We start from the raw sequence: 26,473 nt of genomic DNA, 5'->3' as shown, positions 1-26,473 counted from the left end.
TTAGCAAGAAAACAAAGTACCTGGCTGCTTTTGTAAACAGCTCACTGTGTTATTTTACAAGGTCTGGCCATTATGATCACTGATAGGAGCACAGTAAAGAAATATCTGCAGTCTTGGATGGTTAAGTTACATCAGAGACTTTCTCGTACATATATCATGACTTGACCTACTTTTCCCCCTCACCTTCCACTTCTTCCCGTTCAAACTCTTCTTTAAATGAAGGGTGTAAATCCAGCTGTTTGAAAAGCAAAACCCCAGAAACCCTCAGGTTCCCACCGAGAAATCCTACCGTATAAAACATGGTGCTTCAAGATGTGACTTGATCCTGATAATGACCTGCAGCTGGGCTTAAATGTATTATTGGTGTTTCGAGAACCACAGTGTATCTGATCTGAATTTGCTGGGAGTCATTTCCTGTAACGACTACATAAACAACCTCTGGCCAGTGTGGTCAAGTCTTCAGTGGCCACAAACATTCTTTATACCAGCTCCCACACTGACCTCCAGTCAGAGGGATGCTTAAAGGGATTTTTTGAGTATAAAAATGGAGACACAGTAGTATATGCAATTGCTGTGTCTTTCATTTGACTGGAAAGCTGGATCAAAGTTGTTGTTTTTTTTGGTTCATACAGGGATAGTTGGCACTGACAGGTGAAGAAGGTGAAACTATTTTTGAGTAGGAGTGGCCTAACTGGAAAGTAATTCCCATCTAAAGAAGCTTTATCTGGGAAATGGGTTGAGGAATGTGATGTGGTGGGGAAACAGCTACAATGTTTGGAGTTTGTGATGGAGGGCATTTCTAGATTTGCAAAGACTAAAAAAATAAACAGTCTGGATGGTAACAACAAAGAATCTCTCTCTCTGTACATGTTCGATTAGATATACAGTAGTTCACATCTTCTTGCATCTACAAAACGTGCTGAAGAACATGTGAACACACTGGGCATGAACTTGTAAATGTCTGTAAATAGACGTGCATGTCTGTGTCCACTTACGCCGAGCGTCCTTCCACATCGAGCTTAGTGGGGATGATGCCCTTCTTGCTGAGAACAGCAGCCACCTTGTCCACCTCGCCGCGTTCCACCGCCTTCATCAGCCGATCGTCATACTTGTTCCAGTCTGTGTTCTGTTGATGATATTGATATCGGGCAGTTAACGTACAGCGGTAAGTGATAACTATTATTTGGTTTCCAAGCCCTTGTAGAGGACTAATGAATACAACTGTGACATATGGATACGAAGACGAATGTTCATTTCTGACACAAAAACAATAATAAACACAACGGCAGCGTCCGTCTCCAATAATAATAGACGAGAACACAAGTTCATGAAAAATGTGCCAAGAATGTGCTGTACTGCAGTTTCACCATGAGTGATGGCTACAAAGCATGGGAACAGACTTCTTGAGGTTTCTGAGAGGCTTGTTTAACTGTGGTGCTTGATACCAAAGAACAAAATGAAACAAACACAAGGAAGCACAAAATATAATCGTACCTGATTAAAAAAACATGCCATTTGAATGCACACAAGAATAAACTGCAATCAAACACTAGAAATGAATAACGCACTTAAATTTACAACATGTACATATTGATGTAGCTGTGAAGCAGTTAATCAGACACCCACTGGATCCATCAGTATTAATTATCCTCAGGTAGAAGTCCCTCACCACATTACCATTTTGTTAAAGCAAAGGTTTCAGGTATGTCACCTTGTTCATGAAACCATAAGTACAGCAGAAATAAACAGAACAGCAAAAATAACTTTTGGTGACAAACTGAATGAATACCTACAAAGTGCATAGAGGTGCATTTCAGCCAGCGGCTCATCTTGGGTGAGTGGAGCTGGTCCTTGCACCGTGCTACTGAAAACGTTGCCAGCGTTCCGGTTTACAGAGGCAAAAAAAATGTATAAAAAAAAAAAACTCTCAGTCTCCCAGTGCACTCAACCAGTGAGTGCAACAAAAAATGGGTGAGAGGACAAAAGGGTGAGAGTCTATAATGCAGCGGAGGTCCTGTTATGGAAGGCTCAGCCTCGGGAGTCTTCCTCTCTTGACGCAGAGAAGTTCATTTGGCAGGATTTTCTAAGCATTCCTTTGTTGCTCAAGAACTCTGCCTGCAAGTTCATCACTGCACAGCAGTTTGGTTGAGGGGGGATAAGGAGGAGTAGGAGAGGAGAAAGGAATGGAGGTGGAGAAGCAGTAGGGCCAGCCCTGCCAGCCCTGGGACCTGCCCTGGCCGGCAACTGCAACTCCTCCTCTGGAGGAAAGTCAGCTCAGCCTGGCTTCCTTTCGGCTCCCCCGAGTGCTGTTCCCTTCTCCTTCTCCTCGACTTCTTTTAGTTTGATAATCTTAATTCTATCTACTTTTCAGGGCAGTAACTATACGTAAAAGCTGAAAGCTTTCTAACTTATCCAGTACTAACTAAAGAGCTTCCCTATTTGCTGCTTCTTCTCCGCCAGTGGTCTCCAGCTTCTTCACCCCACCAAATGGCAAGGTCAGTCAGGCTCAGTGGGGTAAATATGTGAGCTCTCCCAGGTTTAAAATATCACCCCCTCCCTAGTAAACAGCAGCGGTGCAGACAGCACTGTAGACTGGTTACCTCTTTATTTTTTGACCCTCCAACCTTTCTGTAGTGACTGATAGGAAGACAGGGGCTAAGAATACATTCTGCACATGCCTGCACCATGAGTAACGGCTTTGGTGTCTATCAGCACTGCCAGCATGAAACAAGGCCAGCCAGAAAGACTTTGCTTACATTGCCACCCCCCACCATGCTCCCTGCTTGCCTCCATCTGAGAATATTAATGTCAGAAGGGGATTATGGTTTGCACATTTGAAGTGGTCTTGGCACTGACCCTCAAAGGACACCACGGGGCCAAAAGCTGCTGTTAACCGATCCACCTAAAGAGCATGGTGTGGCGCCAAAGCCCCCTGATCCACGCTGCACGGTAGCAAGGTTAGACGTCAGCCTTTTGCAACCCCACCAAAAACTACAACTATACTGCAACTTCTCTTACACTTATACTCACAAGGTAACGCTTGCAAAGCACAAATTTCTTTTATTGGGTAAAACATCATATGAAACTTATGTAGTACACAACCTAAGGAGAGGAGAAAGAAGTACAAGGGGACCCCTTTAATTTATACACAGCATCAGCTTCTTGTGGGCTAGTGTTACAGTCTGCTGCCAGACTGGCGTTAACAGAGCAACACTGATATCCACAAACATGCAGAAAGACCTCCTCCACATCACATGACATGTCATGTCATCTGAAGAAGTAGGTGTCAGCTTACGAAAGCTGCTCACCCTAGCATAGAGACAAAGACGCCAAAATGGCACCTAGCCATTACATACATCAGCCACGTAAATATCTCACATGGGTGTGTTGGTGTGTGTATTTGTTTGGGAATCTGTTTATGTACTAGTTAATAATAGGGCTGTTAGCGAGCAAGAGTTGCTACTGCAGTAGCCACTCTCTTTCTCTTTCAAGGCGAGTGGTTGACACAATCCAATATCATAATACGTTTTTAAAATATAATTTAATGTTCATTTGTGCCGTGACACCAAAAAAGCTATAAACTGATGATGATGAAATGATTCAGATTAAAATGAGCTTAACTTAAATAAGCTCATTGTACGTCACCCTTTAAGACCTTGAAAAATGCCGATAACACATGACAATATCTAGTTGCGTATCATGATGTCAACATCATGTGAATGTATGGAGGTAATGATGACAGAATAAGGTAGCTTATTATAAATAACTGACCTTAGCAGCATTAAATCCAAAGTGTGTGTAAGAAAATTGGAGAAACCCATCTTCAAAATTTGGGTGCAAAATGCATATAATTTATTTGCTTGTTTTGTTCTGTTTTACATTTAATACTTCACCAAATATCATAAATTTGATTTATCTTTGCAGGTTTAATGGTATAGAAGCATGGATGAATTTTAACTTACAGAAGGAGCAATTTTCCTTTTTGACTGTCGCAGGATTCAGCTAAATATGTGGAATTCATTTAATTTGTTCTTGATATTAAAGTTTGTCGTCTTAAAATTTTATAACTGTTCATATTTCAGTCTCCACCAAATGCAAGCACAAGAAGCAAATGCACACCACAAGGTTTGGAGCAATTAACTTTATAATGTTTTGTTTGTGAAGAACATAGATACAGAGGCATATTTATATGCACATTAAAAAAACACATTACCTATAGTTTCTATTTTAAGACAAGGAACCTACCATCACCTGACTGTGGATAAGGCAGGTTAAGCCAGGCTATTCTAGGTGTCTGGTAATACTTCACCTAGAAACTCTTGTCACTTCAGGTGTTCCATCACTTTCTGTAACTCTTTTATAACACCTCTGCTTCCTGCCTCTCTCAGTCCACAGCCAGACTAATGCGTCTCTAATGTCCTCACAGATGAAATCACCAGCAGGAAATATCTAACTGGTCATCCGATAACAGTGTGAAGCCGAGACCAAATCATAAAGCCATAAGCCAATGTGTGAAGTGATAGTGGTGTCCAACTCTAGACTGCAGTTACTGACGTGGTTTCATATGATAATGACTTTGGGGATGATCACAATCATAGGAGTCATCTGCGAACAGCCAGACATCACGTCATGAAATCTAAACCTCTGACATGTTATGAGCCAAATGTACGGGCATTTGGAAGTGCAGATGTCTTGCAGTTCTTTTTAGTCCTTTAAACTAGGGAGGAAAGCTATTACAAATGTTTGATGAAGGGAAAAACGGCACTTTCACACCGGTTCAGATTTTCTTGTTTCAGGAGTGTACTGAGCGAACTCACTGAATCTATTCACAGAATAATTCACAGATCAAAGATCCATCACTAGAAAAACAAAAATCACAAGTTCTTGTTACATAGAAAAGAGTATTCCCAAGTTGCCAATATGAGTCTTCCACTAATTCTTGGTATCTTGGCTTTTGTAGAAGCTATTTGAATGAAAGTTGAAATGTCAAGAAAACTCAAACAAGTCCCAATGCCTTTGTTTTATCTTTGTTTTAGATATACTATGCCTATACTCACAGGATCTTTGGCTACAATATCTAATCCCCATTAGCCAGACAGGAAGAGTTTGCCTACTCCCATCTGGAAGACCTTCAGGTGAAGCACAACCTTTAGGCGCAAAAAGGCTCCAGCAAGAACAGCATGTACTCCATGCTTGAGCATTGAGCATGATGCTATAGTCTCTCATTGGGCAGAAGCAGGATCTGGGAGTACTCCGAACACTCCCCGACAATATCACTGCTCACCAGGAAACATTTCCGGAAAGAAGCTGTCCGTTCTGACTCCATTTGAGGACTTCACCCGAAAAGTGAGCTACCGTGATTCAAACTGAAAACACAGATGAGAACTGTGGCAACAAAACAATGAAAGAAACTTTTACTATTTTTAGTTGTCAAAAGATGCTTCATTGACACGGAAGGTTCTGTGTCAAAAGATCATTGTTAACAGCCAACTAACCTGACTTCTGCCACTTAAGTTCCTTTCATTCTGAACTTACTTATAGTTAGTAAACCAGCTTGGAGGTGCATTATCACTACAGTGTTGAAAAGGACAAGCCAACCCTACAGCTGGGGAAATATTTCAGTCTGAACCAAAGCGGTGGACTGAGTAAGCGGTAGATTAGTACATTAGGGCATTAGTACATTAGTTTAGTTTGCCCAAACTGAGATTAGATCAGTAAACCCACAAAAGAAAAACTAATAATCTGTGTCCTGCTAGTCCTGAGCTTGTCATACAATGGAATTTGACTGAATAACATTCTGCTTAGCATTTTGCAAGGATTATGGTTTGACTACACATTTATATAAATAATCATGTTTACTTTTAATGTACAATCAAGTTCTTTTGACGTTAAAATAAATATGTAGATACCACACAAACCAACAGACTGAAATAACATCAAACTACAGAGAGATGATGACCAATCCTAACTTTCAATACTAAACACAAAACCTTTGCTTCTCGTTTAATAACAGACTCACACATGACGCCAATCATCTGTTTCTATCTTTATCTTTTATCCCCAGAGATACCTGTTTGAAACATTAAGATAGCAGCACGCTGCGAGGATACCTCAGTGACATTATGATTTACTGGTGGAATATGCCATGGCAGTTACAAGCCAAAACTCTAGCTGCGTCAGTGTTAATGAAAACCTTAAGAGCAAGCTCAAATACCAGCAACTGCGCCACAGAATTTCCTAGATATGATGTGAGTCACAGTTGTTACCAAGGAAAGCCAAGAAAATAAACAATGCAAAGAAATTTTTTAAAACACGAATGGTCTCTGTTGTAGATAGATACTCTCTCTATCCTACCATCAGCTTTTCTGAGTCTGCTGTTTGCAGTAGCAAACCCATCCCATTAATGTGACCACAGACCTGGGCTTGAAGTGATGAACACTGCAACTGTCTGGGCATGTAGACTGAAACTAAAACCCTGCAGGGACAGAAAGGGTTGAGGAGAGAAAGACCGGGAATTTTTGAGATAACAAAATGGGCGGTGTGGAAAGGTGTGACAAGGTGGGGTGTGATAGTGACGAGATACAGCATGCTTACTGTCAATCTGTCACTATGGAACAGGTAGGTTGACGCTACAGAGTCAAAGTCCCTATTGGATTTGGTTGAGTCCCCTCTGATATTTCAGGCCAGATGTCTGGAGGAAAGAGACACTCTGTTTTTGGTATGTACATGAAGCACTTTCATGTCTGGGTGGCAACTAAAGACAGGATCACTCTTCTTGAACGGGAGGCATAACAAGAGACAAACACACCACCTGGTGGTGAACTGGAAAATAACTGCTGCCAATGACCAACTTTGTATGCTGGGACACACAAGGGGAAGTTTGGACAATTATCACCTTCAGTGTTGATTCTGCCCACAAACTGTACTAGATGATCTAAAAACAAACGTATACAAATGAAAGTAAATGCAAATTTATCACAAACTGTAATGCAAATGCTCTTCAACACAATATTGGCTATAGGGTGTTATGGTCAGTGCTTAAAGTGGAAATGAATTATGATACACCCCTTCTTCACCTGTTGATGTCTACATTGGGTGATCGACATTTGCAAATAATTACAAGTCACATTCTGAATTGCTACAGTGAGCAACATAAATGTATATATACACAAACTAAGAACCTGTGCATCACCATGCTCAATGTCCAGTCTCCTATAAACAAATCTAAACTATTTAAACTGGCTCTGGTGTGTGATGCAGTGAGTGCATCAAGCCTGCAATGGAGGACTCAACGGGTAGTAGCGCATGACGTTACACTTTTGCGAGAACAAACAAGTGAACGTTGGGTAATGCCAGCAAAAACAGAAAGGCGAGTGACACGTAATGCCCTCCTGGGTAATGTAGTCTAAGTACCATTATAAATCCACAGGAGAGGGTACAAGCTGCTTGTGAGAACTCCAGTATAAGGTATGAAGGTAAAAAATCCAGGTACATTAGAGGGTAAAATGTAGAGGCGATACCATACTGCATACCAGACCCTACTGGCTCGGTTAAAGCACTGACTATGGCACAATATCTATGGGAAAAGCTGAGTTGACTACAATGCGATCATTTGATTAGTGCCACGTGCTTATGAAAGTGCCTATAATCCTACCAGCACAATACTTTTCATTTGTTATTATTCCACAATTAATGTGGAAAAGTAAGAGCATGAAGAAACCTCTACATACTGACACGCATGGTTATAGAGCGCAACAACAACAAATATCATTATACAATTCAATTGTAGTCTTGCAGTTGCTTTGTAATATTTTTTAAAGTAAAATTTGTTTAAAAGCACCAATGAGAGAAGAAGAATTCAAGCCGATGAAAGCTCACAGTACGATGAAATCTAAGAAAACCAATACAATGCTTAAATCTGTCTTGAGCACTCTGCCCTTAAAAACTGATAACTGATAACAAAGGTCTGTTTTATGATACCAAAGCCTGGCTCCGTTGAAAATAAAACCACGTGGTAAAGTTGGTTGCTGGGAGTTCGATGGTGATCCTCTAAAGATATCGGCACTTGTGTTGCTCATACACTCAAAATGGAGACTAGTCCATCCAGCTGTTAGGTCACAGCCTTTTAGACGACTTATGACCCACAGGGCAAAGCTTTTCCTTGCTATTTTCTCGCACTTCCGACAACCTGCTGCCAGGGCAGGAGATCAGCTTTCCAGTTGCCAAATCTGCATGAACCTTGCCCCTGCCAACTTCCCCAGTTAAGACGGTCTCCACAGGATCTCAAAAAAAGGAAGGCCCTGACATACTTTCTGTAAGACTATCCTAGAATGTGCGAAAGGTAAAAATAATTTACAAGGAACTGTAGATTTATAATGTACCCCTACAATGTGCCTTCCAGACATTAAAGTTTAATGAACTGCTTTTGTCACAAGTGTTTTCTCTAAAGAGAGTAAAGCCTCGTCCACAGGTAAAGCAATTCAACGCACACATTGATATGAATGACATTCCACGCTCTATTTACCTAAGCAACCCTGTTGCATACTTCTCACCACAAATATTTATGAGTGAAGCAAGCAGAACATGGAGATACCAGTTGTGCATCAACTGCGACAATTCACCCACATTATTGTTAGTTCACAAGAAAAATACATGTGCTTTTTAGGTCAAAGCTCAAAGCCTTCATCAAGAACCAGCTCTTCTTCCTGTCACTGGTCTCTGTTTGAAAAGAAAATATAATTAACGATGTCTCAAAGGCAACGTCTAGACAATACTGGACATTCCCATCAATCTCAGATGTACTTCTGGTTTAGCGCTAGTAAGGAAATGTTAGCATTGCAGCACACTGAACTAAGATTGTGAACATTCAACCTGCTAAACATCAACATGCCAATATTCTCACATTAAGAACTGTCTCATGGAGCCACTGTTTTGACTGTAAGTTCTCAGTGTGCTTATACAATTTCCAAATTCTATCTAAATGTTTTGTCTAAATATAGTAATAAAAATCACTTAATCTTTTTCACATATTCTGGTGCAATTAAAAAAATAAATCAAAATAACTTGGAGCAAAACAATATTGAAGTTATTATTATTGTTAAGGCATCAGCACTGTAGCGTTTGAATTAGATTAAAATACCAGTTTCCTGTAAAATGTCAACACTGAACAGCCTAGCACTTTTTAATAGGGCTGAACTGAAAAACTGCATTTGCGTTAATATCGCGATATGATATAACGCGATTTTCTAACCGCAACTTGCGCGATTACAAGGTGGTCACATGACGCGAGCGACGCGGATGATAAGCTTCTGACCTGGACGATGTAACTGAGCGGCGCACACACCCGCGACGGTCAGCTTGTTTACCTGTAATTTGCTACTGCTAGTTTTTTGCAACATGGCTGAATATTTGTCCGACTCTGAGGTTGTGGACGAACCATAGCAGTAGCAAATTACTGGTAAACAAGCCGACCGTAGTGGGTGCGCGCGCCGCTCAGAGGTCAGAAGACATCATCTGGGGTCTGTAGGTCAATCTACAGACCCCAGATGATGTTAACACGTAACTCCGGACTCAACGGGGAATAGCGCTAGCGTATCATAACAAAGTACTGGCGGAATGAATGAGTTTCGCTGCAGATAATGCGTTAGTTAGAGGCTGCGTTTCGATGCCCTGACCACTCCCGCTATATGGATATACACAGATCTAAATATCTCCTGAACAAGTGCAAATGAAACAAAAGTGATATTGGTGAGTAAACGATGATATTTTATGCTAGAAATAAGGTCTAGGTTGTAAAAAACAGTAGTTTCCCTTTAAATGCACAGTGGCAAAGCCACAGATGTTTCTGTAATGAGCAGTTAAATAAAAATGTCATTTATTTCAAGTCATACATCTTTTAATTTAATTCTAACAAATAGGGAAAGAACATTTTACACTAAATGTATCTAATATTGTGTTGTTCATATTTAAATCATTCATTGTGTTTTGTTGGGAAAAAAAAAGAGGATAAAATAAAAAATAAATAAAAAAATCGCATATTAAATCACAATCGCAATATTGGGCGAAAAAAATCGCAATTAGATTATTTTCCCAAATTGTTCAGCCCTACTTTTGAATTGCCATCATCGAACTAACCATTCCCTGGGGCAGTGGAATTAAAAACATTCAGGTTTATGGGTTTTAGCTATAGATGGCTGCTGGTGGGCTTGATATCGTTCCAGCTGGTCTGATGATGTGAGGATTTAAAAAAAAAGTATAGAGCTGACACTGAGCAGTGAGGCTACGAAAAGATTCTGCAATGAAATACTTAAGGTCACTAATGCAGAAACACTTGCAGTAAATTAAAATGGTAGTGATTTTCTTAAAGAACATAAAAAGACACGATTAAAATGTACATTTTCAGCCCCTTCAGGGTGTGCACGCAACACAGAGAAATTGTTATGTCTACCATCCATGTTCTTACAATGTGACAGTGCTACTTTTGTGTTATTTGGCTGAAGGGAGCATTGTGAAGAATGAAGGCCGTTGTTTGGATCTTACCTCATGAAGATCATGAGGCAATTTTGCAGTAAGAAGCACAGGAGTGTTTTGCCTGTATATGGGTAAGTGAGGAACACTTTGGGCATGCTAGAACCTGGGCACAACTACTGGTGTTGTTGATGCACGTTTGGCCAGATTTATGAGTCAATACACACACACGGGTAAGAAGAGGAATGTGACTGAAGGAACGGTTGAATGGACAAGGCCTAGCAATAATACAACAATAATTTGCTGTGCAGTAACTAATCATAAATGTAGGTTAAGGGAATAAACATTTTCTGCTGTAAAGAAAACACTTTAACAGACCGTGGAAGATAACAATCAGGTAGATTAAGAACAGGTTTTGACTTGCTGCTGTGACAAGTCTAAGGCACCACTTATTCTTAACTATGACTAAGCAGGTCTTGCAGGAAAAGTCTCCTTCAACGTCTCAAATATATAGTATACAGATCTTAACAAAAGACAATCACGCCACACTAGACAAGAACAAAATGAACTATCCTGCAATAGTGGTTCTCATCAAAACGCCCAAGAGAGAGCCAACGGCAGAGACATGGTTATAAATTTAAAGACAGACTAATAGCTGCACTAACTAATGTAATAATTTTGCTTTTCTTTTCGCAAAATGCAATAGCAACAGCGGCAAAGTGACAGTGGGCCATTTGTGTTCTTCCTTTTTGTGACAGCAGGTAATAGTAAAATTAAGCTTCTAATTTTAATGGATTTTCCTTGAATATTGAAGCTCAATTATTCATAACTTGATGAGACACAGCTTGCAATTTTCCAAGCAACGGTTAAAAACAATTTTTTTTAAAGATTATAAAGACATAGAAAGGTTAATTAAGCGTTATTTAAATGTCCAGGGACAAACTTTAGTCCGTAGACTGCACTGAAACTTCTAACATAAAGACACAATTTGGCTCCATTATCTTTCTCACACTGGGTTCAATGTGCAAATGGAGGCATTGTAACTTTTGCGCAAAAAAAAAAAAAGTTTAAAACTGTCCACATGTGTCTCCAACTTCACATTTTTTACAAAGCCGAGACGCTTCACTAATCTGCAAAGACAGAAACTTACAAAAACAGAGAGAGAACAGCTTGATGAGGCTTAAGTCTGAGCCATAGCACAGCAGTTTGCCCCTCATCAGCAAAATCTTTACACTGCTGTTGCTCAGCATGACTGACTGTACGTGCATGTATGTATGTGTGTGTGTGTGTGTGTGTGTGTGTGTGTGTGGGTGTGTGTGGGTGTGTGTGGGTGTGTGTCTTTGTGTGCAAGGGCTGATGTCAGCTGAAGCACACCCAAAGTCCGTTAAAAAACTCTGCCTCCTCCCCCACGACGGTAATCTCTCCATCACTGCCCCAACACACACAGTTCATACTGAAATACTGTCCAGCTGAACACATGGTACCCCAAATTCACACATATGCACTTCACCACTACAAACACATTAGCAGCGACACAGAGCAAGCTCTCTGGTCCGTGCAGGCCGTCACAGGCACAGCATGGAAACACAGACGGGTAACAGTGCTGAGATGACCTCATGGCTGCACCCTTGAGCCAGGCGGTAATCCAGAAACACAGATTGAAGCCATACTATCTACTATACAATCATCATAGCATCCAGCATATAACAAATTCGTGCTGATCCCGTCTGACCTCCTTCTGCAGAGAAGGTGATCGGCTGCAGTCTGAAGACTCTCGATGAGCTGTACGCTTTCCTGGACTCTGAAGCGTGCAGCTAAGATTGTGGCTGATCCCTCTAACCCTGGACACAGACTGTTTAACAGACTCCCCTCTGGCAGGCGGTTGCGATCCATCGAGTGCACGACCACTCGCATGGCAAACATGAACACGTCAAATCCACCACCATCCCTCCGTAAATGTTCCAGGTTGTTGTTTATACAGTGTATATATATATATATTGTATATTTTTTTTGTATATTTGAGTCAGAGTTCCATATTAATATTTTATTTTATTATGCATACTGTGTGCAACAACACCAAAACAAATTCCTTGTATGCACAAACATACTTGGCAGTGAAGTCTTTTCTGATTCTGATTCTGATATGGACAATACGCCGATCAGTCACAACATTAAAACCACTGACAGGAGAAGTAAATAACATTGACCATCTTGTGACAATTCAATGTTCTGCTGGGAATCTTTTGGACCTGGCATTCGTGTAGATGTTACTTAGACATGTACTACCCACCTAGATCAGACTGGGCACCCCCACCCCATAGCAATGACACTCTTTGATGGCAGCAGCCATCCCCAGCAGGCTGCATCCTGACATAGGAACACACACAAAAACGGTTTAGGAAAAACATGAAAAACCGCACAAGGTGTTGACCTGGCCTCCAAAGTGATCAAATATCTGTGGGATACACTGGAACAAGCCAGAGTCCCCTCCCCTCAACCCATGGGACCCCAAAGCCTCCACTAACAGCACTGGGCCTGTTCAGACCTTGCATTAAGATCCGATTAGTGTGATCTGATCACATAAAAGACAGGTGGGAACACCTCAAGATGCACCGAGATAGCGTTTGAGAGATCCAATCTCTAACCACATTTGGAGGTGGTCTGGGTCGCATGTGTCCACGTGTCAGCATTCCTTTGGAATTCCTTTGGAATTCCTTTGGACGCAATGCATCCTGAATCGCATTAAAGACTGCCTATAGTCAACATGGGTGCTCATGTGTCAGCGTAGCTTTGCCTCATTCATTCAGAAATAAAAACACACAACCACTATTATACATGATCGCCTGAAAGGGAAGAAGCACTGTTAAGTGATGTCTGTTTGTTAGTAAAGCTTTTTAAAATATGCTGGCCTTGTAGCTTAGAAGGTGTCTTTATTTACCTTTATTACTGGAGATTACAGTGTGCAGAGAAACTACCAGGGTTGGAGCTAAAATCTGAGTTTTGTGCAGGTCTAACTAACGTCAGGGCGGATATCAATAAATAATAACTTAACGTGTGAAACCATAGTCATGACGCATAAAACAGCGCTGTGCTCGGTTTTGAAGCAGCGGTTTTAAAGATCCTCTACAGAAAGTAGCTGTTAAAATATTCTACTGGGCCCCAGATAATGTCAGGGTTTTTTTTGCATACAAAGCACAAAACCGAGATCGGATTTGGAGATGCATGTTTAATGTCAGGTCTGAACACACATATACTTAAAGCTGGTCACTTGCGGTCAGACAACCCAGACTGGATCTTAAGGTCTGAATGGGCCCATTCTGTTGCCAGACACCACAGGACACCCTCATAAGGCCCATGTCTGTTCTCTGATGAATCAGCACAGTTTTGGAGGTACAGGGGAGACCTACATAATATTAGGACGGTGGTCATAATGTTATGCCTGATCGGTGTATGTAACAAATGCAGCAACTGTTTGTTAAATCTAAAGAAAAGTGTAGAAACTGAGATCTGTTGATCTTTTGGTTAGAACTATTGGCTGGACCAGGGGTGCCCATACTTTTTTGGCTTGCAAGCTACTTTTACACTAACCAAGTCAAAGTGATCTATCTACATATGTAATATATATGTATATAACCTACCCTAAGTCATATTAATTGTTGCTACAGTGTTAAAAACTCTGTCCATATTTGTTTTTATTTTCCAAAGAAGAACAATTGTTGCACTGCACTTTTTGAAAAATGGCGCTGTCCCTTTAAGAAAGATGGTAGTCTTGTGTTGTTGTTGATGTTGTGCATGGCTGTGGAAGTGTGCCGCTGAACTGATGGCATGTTGCAATAAAAAGTTAAAAAACAAACAAAAAAAAAAAGATGATAGACATCTAGACATCTAAAACATTTTTTCAGTGGCATGCGATCTACCCGCACTGCCCTCGCAATCTACCCGTCGATCCAGATCGATGCATTGGGCACCCCTGGCCTAGACTGATAGACTGATATGTCCCCTATGAATTTTGCTTATTGATTAATTGAACCCTTAGGAATGTGTCATGCAACTTAAAAGCAATGCAGTTATGAAACTTCTATTTCTACACAAATACAGAGAGACTGCTTTCGAAAGGCATCTTATCTGCAAAAACAATATAAAAAGACAATGCCTGAATAAATAATTCTGTGTAATGTCATTTCAGAAATAAAATTTTTAGTGTTGCGAGAAACCAGATGTGAAAAGCTATGTTTTTTTGTTATGTACCCTTGTGTTCATAATATTAGAAATTGCATTAGTAAGGTTTGAACATATATTCATATAACAGGGAAATGGACACAGTCGCCTGTCATCTGATTGACAGCTAATTGACATTTAAGTGACATCTGGAATGTCTAACTGACATCTAATTGACATACAGGAGCAATGCTCAGAGCCAACCAGACCATATATGGAATTGTAATTACATTTTAAAAAATGTACACGAGATTAGGAGTGGATATAATTGTGACAAGTGATGGATGAAAATGTATTCTGCTGATGGGATTAAGGTCTATGTTTGGACTTACTGTCAGCAGGGAGAGCAAACCTGATACAAGAAAACACGGTTATTTACAGAGCAAAAGTTCTGTGTTTTTGGCAAAGGGCTGTGTCCAGCCCCATATGTTAATGAAGCACTACACACTATAAAAACAGATGCGCAACACCATAAAATAAGTCTGAACTCGCATGGCACCCAGAATCAGACTCAAGTTTGTATCTTTTGAGAATAATCTCTGCCTGCATCAAACTCTAACATCTCCAGTGATTCTTTTTGACTCTGACGATATTCTAAATACCAGTAGACTCCATGAACCTAAATTACGTGTTGAGCTAAAGAGGTACAGGCTACAACTGGACCTGCCCGGTACCTCATATTTTTCTTCGACATTACCTTCTCCACCATAAAGTGACAACAGAGACAACACTGCAGTTTTCTAACTGTACAGTTCACTGTTACGGATGAATGCGAGAATGCTACTGAATTACAAAACTGGGTGCTGTGAGATGCTTTGTATTCCTGTGTGACAGCAGTCTTTGCCCCATTGTATAGCATGAACATCTTTCTGACAGAGCAGGAGGCAGACCAGTAATTTAGTCTGACAGCTGCTTGTCAGAAGGTTTGAACAGCCTTGTAGCCTGACCAAGGATTAACTCAGATGAAACATTCAGCCTATACCAACTCAACCCCCAGAAGCAAACAAAATGCACACTTGAAAATGAGGGAGGGAGGAAGGAAAAGAGGATTTTACCAAATCTCACCCCTACCAGCAGAGGAGTAAGAACGCCTGCTGGGTGTCTCCAAGTTGGAGCCTAAACTTGCTCAAGGAGCTTCTACTTGATAAGTAGGTGCTCAGGGCCTTAAAGGCTGCATGAGTAAGATTTCTCCAGGGTTGCAAAACAAGTTTCCAGACAGCTGTAATATTTATTATTCAGAAATAAACAACCCCCCCATCTTTCTCTAACATTTCAGTTTTAAAAATGGCTTCAGCAGATACTTTAGTGATATTTCTCTGATTACGTAAAAGCAACCTTATAGTACAGACACACCAAACCTGACAACCAACAGACAGTCAACTGTGGATGTCATAGACATTAATAGGCAGTTTAGGCCTATTAAAGTGAAGCAGGAAGCAGAAACAAAAATTAACCCAACTGGCAAAATAGACACAGCGTCGACTAACGTCTGGGTGGTGTTTTTACAGAGCCAGCCATGTCTCACACCGGCGTAGACTATGTGCGTAGATTATGGCATCTAGTCCCGCAGTACCCTAAATGAGCCTTAAATGTAGTACAAATGAATCAATACTATAGTTGTAATTGTCTATGACAGACAAGTTACAATATCCATAATTGTCTCTGCATCACAGACACTGGTGCAACCATCTTATCCACTTGCAGACAGGTATTTGCAACTGTACTTTTGTAACAGGAATTCAAAAGAAAGCCATTCACACTTCTGAGGTGGAAATTACAGCAGTAGACCATTACCAAACTCTCCAAAGAGCTGCAGTGACCACAGGTCGTCTACTACGCCTCAGTGTGTGATGGTAGGCAGGTGGGAGATGGAACATTTGTTTTCATGTGGTTTCAGTTTTGCTGAGACACAAACATGAAAAAAAAATATGGGCTAGTAGCGGTTTAAATTTATAAATTAAGATTTGCCAATTTTGGTTCTCTTTGGATTCAATTAAAACAACAAAACAAAATTTATTCTGGTAGATCTTGGCAGACAAATAAGAATATGCAAATTATGAATCATTATGATTAGCCACTCGATTCTTTATAGCACGCTGCTGGATATACTTATCATCTTAGACACACTCCATTTCTCCCGTTGCGATGTTAAATGAATATTCTAGGCACTATATTTGGCATTTTTAAATTCTTTCTTATTAACCAAAGGATACATTACACAGCCTTATAACTCACTGCCTTGTTACAGCCTGTTACACGGTTAGTTGTAGGTTTGCTAACAGTTGAAGTAGTAGTATGAATGTGTGCTACAGCAAAAATAAATGGAATTACCATTCCTTGTAAAGCTATCAAAACACTACTAGTTAAACTTCAGTTGAAAATTTCCAGATTCCTCTAAATATAATTAAATAAAGTTGCAGTCTGATTAAAAAAACATGTAATACTACATAAAAAAAAAAAAATGTCTGTCATTGTTGAGAACACATATCATAAATCTCTTGCATGCCACTGGTCTGAACTTGACTTCATAAATAATTGTTCAAATAAAAATGAATTCACAGATTTTATTAATTTAGAACCAGTGCTTGATGTATAAAACTTTTGGAAGCATCAGGAAAAAAGTTAAACTCATCTCAGGACTTTAAGCAGCATCAAACTTTTAACTACAAAGACATCATCAAAACAGCAGATAGCGATTACTGTAAAAAGCCTGGAACCATCATGACTCCCCTCTCCCATCCCCGCCCTCCTTTTGTTGAAAACAACTTTGAAATCAGGGTTGTTTCGGATTCCCAACAATACATTCCAGCTACATCTGGCTCCTCTATCCCACAATACTATGCCATCATCAACACCTTCCAGCCCTGCTCTCTGTTTTGTAAAATAACACTGCATAAGGGTGAGGGAGGCTCTTATGTTTCACCCTTTGAACATATACCCACCGGGAGAGGAGACAGAAGTGAACTGGGTGTGGTCAGGAACACAAAGAAGCGAAGGAACATGCAGACAAGCAGCAAACTTCACTTAAAAATGAAAGGGAGTCTAAAATCCTGAAAATATACAATGCAAGATAAAATAATGCCCCATGTGGATTCAGAAATAACAAATACCACTGAGACCTGATGAGCACTAAGCATCGGAAAGATTTAGCCTTAATTCGTCATGCAGATTCAATAGATAACCCTTGCTGCCATTAAAGCTGTGAATGCCACATGGTGTTTAAAGTCTTAACATAATCATAGTTCAAGAACAAGGCTCAGTGTACAAGCAAGGTGCCAAGTACCAGAGAGAATGCTTCTTCCTTGAGTTACCCTTTTCATTTCACGGCACTACTGTGTTTTTGCCTAAGGAAGCTCTTCATTAGGTGAGTGTTCACCCCATCAGGGGTATGATGAAGGCCTTCCAAAAAATGGCTTTGATGATCAGCCATCAAACCGGCAAGCATGAGCCTCACTTTATATCTAGGAGAAATATTGTACGCACATAACTGCTCAAAGTAATGCGTCACACCAAAACAACAATAACCATAAACAAATATGGATTTACAGCAGCTCTTGAAATCAGTGCAGCTCAGCACAATAAAATTAACTGCCAGCAAAACCACAATCAGTGCTAATTTACCAAAGCCAGCATTGACGTGGACACTTAAGACACAGTTAAAGGCAGGAGAACGCAACCTTAATCAAGTAACTTACAAAACACACTTCCCTTCACCTGCAATTAACATTTATTTTATTCAATCAATCCTAAGTAAGAAAATCAAACAATAGAAAATGTCTGCAGAGGCATGTTGTGTTTTTTTTTTCATTGTTTATTTACGCTTATCAGCCATAACATTATAACTGACAAGTCATACTCTCGGGTGAAGTGAATAACAGTGACTGGACTACTGGGTAACACCGTCTTCAAAACTGTAGGTCTTATGGGGTGTTCCCCCATTTTTCTGCAGTGGATAGTACCTATCAAAAGAGGTCCAACAAAGAAAAAGTGGTGAACCAGCAACAAACCCATGACTCAGTGATAGACGTGGGGAGTGAACCCAACAAATGTTGCTCAAATTGCTGAAAAATTGCTGTACAAAGTTTGTTTTGTACAGGGCTGAGTAGTCACAGACCTGTCAGGGTGCTGTGACTACAGGTATACTGACTCCTGTCCACTGCTGAAAGTACCTTGGTCCATGGAGCTATGGAAGAGTGTGGTCTGGTATAATGAATCATATTTTCTTTTATATCACGGACACCTGGGTGTGCACGTGTCGCTTCGCTGGGGAATATATGGCACCAGGATTCAAAGAACCCCTCCTTGCTGTTGACATGCAGTTTGGCTGGGTCTGCAACAATGTTCAGGTGGTGGTACGCATCAAAGCAACATCCACATAAATTCTAGGACCGGTTGGTGGTTTTAATATTGTGGCTGATCGGTTTATGACTGTGAAAAGCAGGAAACCTTCCTCTACCGAGAAAAGCTGGATCCAGAAATCTTGCTTAACAATTGACCTAAATACCAAATGAAACATAATTGTGATAATAGTAATTAATACAATTCAGTCAACCACATATATTCTATGCAACAGTCTGGCGAGTGAGACTTTTAGACGTCCCCTGCTTTGACACTAATTTGAGTTCTATTGTTCCATCTTTTTAAGGGACAATTATGATGACGTGTAGAACTGCCAGTTTGGCCACTCTAAATTGCCGTCTGAACAGTGGAACAATGACCACTACAATTAAGTCACAATTGAAGTGGGTGTCTTTTGGATGTCTGATGAATGACTGAATTTCATAAAACACATTTTTATTGTGTTTACTTATGTGTTGAAAAGCAGCTGGAACTAAGACAGAATCTAAAACCAGGAGCCGTTGAGGCGTCGCCTCACGTTCTGTGACTTTTCTAAACAAAATTTCTTTTGTCATTAGTTACACGAGAGCTCCAGTAAAGTACACGGCCCTTGACTTGGACAATGGTTTAAAGGACACACCCTGTTGATGTGCCCTTGAGCAAGACACTAAACTCTATTTACTCAGCACAAATGCTGGTCAGCTGTATAGATCTCCAATAACACTAATCCTGTTTTTGTGTGTGTTTCACCTCCTGGGGGTAGGCAACAGACATGGCCAATAAACTGCATGTCGGTGCAAGTCAAACATGAGGTGCAAACCCCAACTAAGCAGAGACTTACTGACTAAGTGGGACCAGCATACGATACAGAAACAAAAAGGCCTTACTCTGACAGCTATGAACCCCTGAACATCTTTGATGATTAACCCGAATGCCAACGGTTCAAACAGGGTGTGGCACTGAATGACTTTCATTTCAGCCTACTCCAACTTCTACTACACTAAACATAAACATGTTACTCACAAGTGTAGTGACTCTGAGAGCTCCTGTCCTAATTTCAATCATAAGTGTCTCTAGCATATTCCCAAAATTTATTCTGACCCAAAGTAATCAACCAACAATACTATGGTCGCAGTGAATCAATTAAGGATCTGATTTTACAGGATGATCACAGACATACATGTTCAACGTTTGTGGCTTGGGTAATGAAATGGACATATAGCCTTAAGTCGTGCTCTAAGTAATATTTTGATATTGGTATATTGATACTAGGGTTGTCTCAATCAAGTTTTTTGTCCCCAATCCAATCCCGATCATTTAATATTTAGTATCGACCAATCAAAGTCCCAATCCTATTTTTTTAAATAATATAAATATATAATAATAACATAAATATCTTTATAAATAGCTCTGCATTCAAACTGTCACATCAAATAGTATATCACAATTCTGCTTAGACTCGAATTTTAGACCGTGAAGGTTCTCAGTCATCCAGGTCATGGTATATACAAAAAAGGTTCAAAAAAGGCAACTGGACTTTTTTTTAGAGAAGACGTTTCACCTGAAACTTGCTTGTTATGTTTAACATAACAAGCAAGTTTCAGGAGGAGTTCCTATTTAAACCTCAAACTTCCCACCAGTCCTCGAGAACTGAAGAAGCTACTCAGATGAGTAGTGAAATGTCTTCTCTAAAAAAAACTCTACAAGTCCAGTTGCCTTTTTTGAACCTTTTTTTTTTTTGGATACTGGAATTTTAGAGAAACGATATAACTATAACTATACATAAAGCTATACCACAGAAATGTCTTCTCTGTAAGTTTTGAAGTACTTCTAGACAGCAGATATGTTTAGTTTTTAACGTTGTGTATTGTTTTACCGTGAAACATACATGAAAGATTGGGCTTGACTGATCCTGATTCACCAATCTGATCTGATCATTTTAAAAATGCCTCGATACCAATATCCTAATACCAATATGGACACTATTTGATACAGTATATTTTCAGAACCTTTTGATAGACTGTTCAAGCAGACTGTTAGGTCTGTTCATTTCCTGCCTGGTGTAGCCAAACTCATTCCTATCAGAATATGAATCTAGCAACATATTATTTGGACCATGTGTCTTCTGTTACAGAGAATAAAAATACATCTATATGCAATTGGATAGTCATACAACCAATCAGATAACCCTTTAGTTGTAAACAAATTCAATTCCATGGTGCTCAGATGATGTGGATTTATTGGCCCCGCAGGTCTTTGCCAGACCATAATCAATTCCAAAGCAGTGGCCCCAGACTGACTTTGCTTGAGTAATGTACTTACTCAAGCAAAATATACAGTTTAAAATAGCGTTTGTCTTCTCCATAGACGGCAGTTCTATTACTTGGTCACAGCTGTAACATGGCTGCCAGATCCAATCACAGCCAATCTATCAAAAGTGCCAGCGTCAAACTGAAGTGTGACAGAGGTGGTCGCTGGCACCGCTCTTAATTTTTCCTTATACTCAAATTAAAACCAGGTAACTTTATAAACCTTTAATAGAACTGACCTGGATGCACATCACAAACAAAATCTACAGCTACAACAACAACAACAAAAAAATAAAATCTAAATCTACAACTTGAGATTGAGAAAAATATTGTGACATAGGTCCTACCAAAGCCAGACCACAGTTTTATTTCTCTCATTATGGTCTGGCATGAGAAACACTTCATTTCATAGAGGTTGCAGAATTGCTGATTGACAGGTTTAGTATCTTCTTCACTGAAGGCAATAATATGAACCAGCTCATTTGTGCAACACAGCGGCTTTAGTAGAGTTCCCCTACTGACAGTACAGATGTTTGCGGTGACAACAAGCAGTGACTGTGTTGAATTTCAAAATGAACCAGGGAATCCAGTTTGTCTGGTTATTTTTCTTTCATTGTTCCTGTAGATTCAACCATACTTCTCTGCTCTATTCTCTGCAGGAGGTAAAATATTACCAACATATTTGCATTCAAAATCAATCTGGGATGTCAGCCAACTAAGGTGTTTGAGGAATTCTGTCCCAACCAGCTTCAGAGGTTTAGATCTTAATCTTGCTGAGGACATTCTTTTCTTGACATTTTGCTTTGCTTTTGCTTTTGTTTTTATGTTGAGAAGGATCATACGCAAATTGCGTTATCCTCAAAAAGCCAAAACCTTTGACACAATTTTATCACACACTAAGAATTACAACGTTAAAGTGGCAGTCTCATTACATTTAAATAAATGTCTGTTAAGTTAGTAGCTCTTACTTAATGATCTTTTGCAATACAACTTCTCTGTGTTAACAACACCAAAATGCTAAATTGTTATCAGGCAATAGTCGACGGGTACGAGATTGCTGCTATTGCAAACTAAACATTTCTTACTTCTGCAGTTTCAAATTAAAAACAATACACTGGCAAAACACAAGTTAGTATTTCAAGGAGTTACAAAGAGCAAGCGCAGTGAGCTGTTGGATGAAGAGATGCAGGTGAGAGACTGAAAACCTCAGATTTCTCGGAAAGGTAACAACCTCCTGTCAATGTGCCCTACTGTTTGCAGACTCCCGGCATATGCAGCATAAAACAAGTCATGGTTGCTCACAAAGTGATAGAAAAAGTTCAATTATTAACCCACGTCTTGATTAAAATGACAAAAATTAAAGCGATTTTGCTGTTACCACCAGTAACTACACTAATCAGACACTTTAATCAGAATTAATGAGAACTTTTGTACACTGACAGAGTAATTAACAAATCCAAAAAATAATCAACACTTTGACAAGCAATGAAAAGAAACATCTGCTGTAGCCCTAGACACACTTTAAATCTCTAAAATGTAAAAACAAAAAACTTTTCTACTGCAATTCTACACGACAATGTTTGTTACGAGAAGTCTTGTAATGAATCACTCTTTACCGAAGAATAGACTTCCACACAAAAGAAAACAGAAACTGGAGCCCTGTCTGGTTCAAACTTGTGCCAAACCAACAGACTTCATCCTGTCTTTAATCCACAGCTGGTATGAAGGGAATGCTTTGGCATTTTGAATCATGGGTACTGTTTTCAAGCTAACTTAAACTGTTTGGTAGCATAGTTAGCATTCCTTAAATGAGCTAAGTTCTTGCCACTACAAGCAACGCAAATAAGAGTAAGCACTGCTTGAAAACAGTGCCTGAAGGTCCAAAGAGGAAACCTGGTTCTAAACTCCCTGTAATCTAATAAAAGCAGACAGAATTGTTAATAAATTGACAGTATATTAGGAGTGGAACACGATACAGTGTCCTCCACTGATGTGTTTTCTTTGGCCAAAATACTGTTACTGTTGTCCGCATACTAAAAGCAAGTTTCCCTTGAATTCCCTCTTGCCTCTCCCACTTGAAAAATGCAGATGTATTTCTTAATTATACCACACCCCACCAGGAAAAAGTTTTCCCAGTTACTGTGTATGACCGTGTGAAGCGTGCATGTAGTACAATAAGGCTTAACGCTGTTCACCTAACGCCTTTTTGAGAGAGTGCTTGATTTATGTTTCACACATCAAAGGCTTCAAGATTGAACTGGGACAGGCGATGATGATATAATATGTAATGAATGATAACTATGTCTTTATCTTTGGCAGCACGCACATATTAACTTACGTACAACTTAACTCTTTATTTTAAATGAGCTTAGACCATCAGAGGTGTCAGTGTACTACCGTCTTTCCTTTTATCCCTTGGTGTTTGTATTCATAGAGGAATGCGATGAGAACATTGCGAATCCATCAAGCAGACCTGAATAAATGTCACGTCTGTTTCCTCAACACAGGATACATCAAGCTTTTCCTGGTGTTGCTTTCAAACCTACAGTACAGTAAATGCTGCAGAGAAATAAGCAGGCATTCTTCTGCTTGATTCGTAAACGGGTGCTTCTGCTTCAGCAATTCGGACACAATACCATGTCAATCCTGAAAGGCTTCTTTTCTCTCTAAAAAAAACAAAACAAAAAGGCCAGGGAGTTTACCACGCACGGCTCCTCTGGCTTAGCGCCTTTCTCATGGTAATTGCTGAGAACTGAAAACAGAGGTCAGTGCCAAACACTTGCTGCACGCTGAACTGTGCAGCACTGCAATAACTGTCTATTAAGCAAAGTTCACAAACCGTGGATGGATTGTAAAGAATCATTTCTACCTTATTACCCTCTAATAACATTACTTAATTAGAGGAAAAGACCTGATGGATAGTCTAAGAGTCTGACTAATTTTACACTGATTGTCATTAGTACTCCTGGCATGTAGACTGTAACATTCCTCAAGTTGTATCCTTGGTGCTATGGAGCCCTGATGTCTAACTGCAGCAAACTGCACTAGGAGGGAAGGATAACATTTAGATTAGAATATACACAAAGATCTACTAGATGCCATGCCAGTAAATATGCCCTTTCTTAAGATCTAGTTTTTGATAAAAGAAAAGAGGTGTTGATTATATTTTGTCTGAATTAATTAGCTGGACTCATTGAGTGGCAGAAAAATCAGCGAATATTCTGTTTTGTTGTTTTAGTAATCTTTCAACCAAAAAAAACCCACAAAATGTTCTAGTTTATGCTCCTTAAGTGGGAGCTGCTACTTTTCATTTATGAATATCGTAATAAAAATAATTACTATCTTCATGTTTTGAACTTATGGTAGGAAAAAAACAAGTAATCTGAAGAAATCTTGGCTTTTTGTGAAAGTTTAACCAGCATTTTTTGTTTCTACATTTCTACTTGTGACATAAGAAGGCATAATTAAAATAACTGGCAGATCGCTCTGAATTAAAAGCTAATTAGTGGTGTTGTTTGTTTGATAAATGGTTCTATTATTGAACGTACCCTTACTGATATGAACAGGGGAGACTAAAAACACATCTCATTAAAAGACAACGCTGCAGTCTCCGAAATGATCATGAAATACTGGAAAATGCACTGCCTTGTGAAAACATTAGGTACAATACATTGTAATATAACAGTTCTGCACAAGGTCCTCCTTTATGGCTGTTGTAATGTTCAGTTAGGATGTTGTTTATGGTGCTGTAAACTAGATTGAACTACAGGCAAATGTGTTTCTGTTATTTAGCCTAGACCCTCTGATTAAAATTAGGTTGTAAAAATAATGAAAACACGTGTCAGTACCACACGATATAATTCAATAGCGCTACAAACCACAGTTCAATCAAAAGCTCTCTCAGTTACTTTAAGCAAATCCTAAACTCTACAACCTTAACTAGTGTGCCTAATGAAATGGCAAGTAACTGTAATCTTTTACTGTAGGAGTCTTTTTGAATGAAATAGTTTAGGCTTTGAGTACATAATAAACTGGGAACTGGGTGTATATTTCTCCGAAGACCTCAAAGTTCACAGTTGTTGCTGCATTCAACAAAAGTCACATTTTTGAAAGCTTTTACGGGTAATTCCCAGCGTCCAGACAAGACACAAAAGCACCAGCAAGCTTTCGGAGACCAGAGCGTCCCCTGCGATAACAACCAGGAAAAACGGGCACTTTATAAAGTGCATTGATTTTTTTTTTGGAGCTTTTGGAGTCAGCTGCTGTAGATTTAGGCCAGGTTACAAAAACCTGAATGCACGGTGTGCTAAAACACTGCCAGGCCACATCCTCCACTTGCGCGGAGCTGCAGGTGCCTGAACTGGCTGGCGGTGTTTTTTCTCTCCCCCATGCAGCCCCACATCCACCGTGGGAACATGACCGCGGTTAACGTGGTCGTTGAGAGGGGGAGGTCAGAGTTAAAAAAAACAATAACCACCGCTAATAAAACAGGAGTTAGCATCAACTTCCAGCAACAACAACACTCTCCTCAACACAAAGCTAGCTACTGAAGCGGTAAGAAACGAGAATATTAGCAAAACTATGAAAACAAGTCAAATCCACTTACTGTGATTGTCACTTCGTGCTTTTTCAGCCGATACTTGAGGCTCTTCATCTTGAGACGCCTAAGTTCCTGGAGTTAAAAGTCTTCTGAATAAGTTCATAAGAAGTACAAACACTTTCCGGAAAGTTCAGACAGTTTGTATCTGCTCCCTTTTTCCTTCCAGAGCGAGTTTCACCTGACGCCTAACCGCAAAGTATGAGCCGTTTCATTGACAACGCCGGGAGCCAATCAAATTGGACCCTGCTCGGGCTGGTTGCTGTTTAGACCAATCAGCAATCACAATGGGCGGGACTTCCGTGTAAAGGGCCGTTGGGAGAAGTTGGAGGGGTCCTAGGACAAGACAGGAAAAACCGACATGACGTCAAGCTTACCTGGAGACCGAAACACCAGAATAAATGTACATACATTTAATATAAACAAAACACCTGTTACCTGTTATTTAGAAGAAATATCCTAATTTAAAATGTACCGTCTTGGATTGTTGTGAAATGTATCTTAATTAATGCTAATTTGTTTGCTGCCTGTTTATACTCTATGT

General features: G+C 39.8%; 1 protein-coding gene across 3 annotated transcripts in view; it reads right to left on the bottom strand.

The window, feature by feature from the left end:
- The window catches only part of uacab (uveal autoantigen with coiled-coil domains and ankyrin repeats b), a 43,149-nt gene extending 16,934 nt beyond the window's left edge, over positions 1–26,215 (bottom strand). For 2 of the 3 annotated variants that reach the window (XM_084540861.1, XM_084540862.1), the window contains exons 1-2: positions 25,939–26,215; positions 996–1,126 (exon numbers count right to left, since the gene is read on the bottom strand). In XM_084540861.1, the coding sequence (XP_084396987.1) occupies positions 996–1,126; positions 25,939–25,986 (179 nt within the window). In that variant the 5' untranslated portion in view covers positions 25,987–26,215. Of the gene's footprint in view, positions 1–995; positions 1,127–1,793; positions 2,104–25,938 lie in introns of those variants that run through there. The other variant, XM_084540863.1, reaches the window with a different exon arrangement.
- Positions 26,216–26,473: the final 258 nt, after the last annotated feature.

The sequence above is a fragment of the Chelon labrosus genome (assembly GCF_963514085.1).
Source record: "Chelon labrosus genome assembly, chromosome: 3".
In the NCBI taxonomy this organism is placed as follows: domain Eukaryota; kingdom Metazoa; phylum Chordata; class Actinopteri; order Mugiliformes; family Mugilidae; genus Chelon; species Chelon labrosus.
Note: the sequence above shows the minus strand (reverse complement) of the source record. Positions and strands in the feature narration are given on the sequence as shown.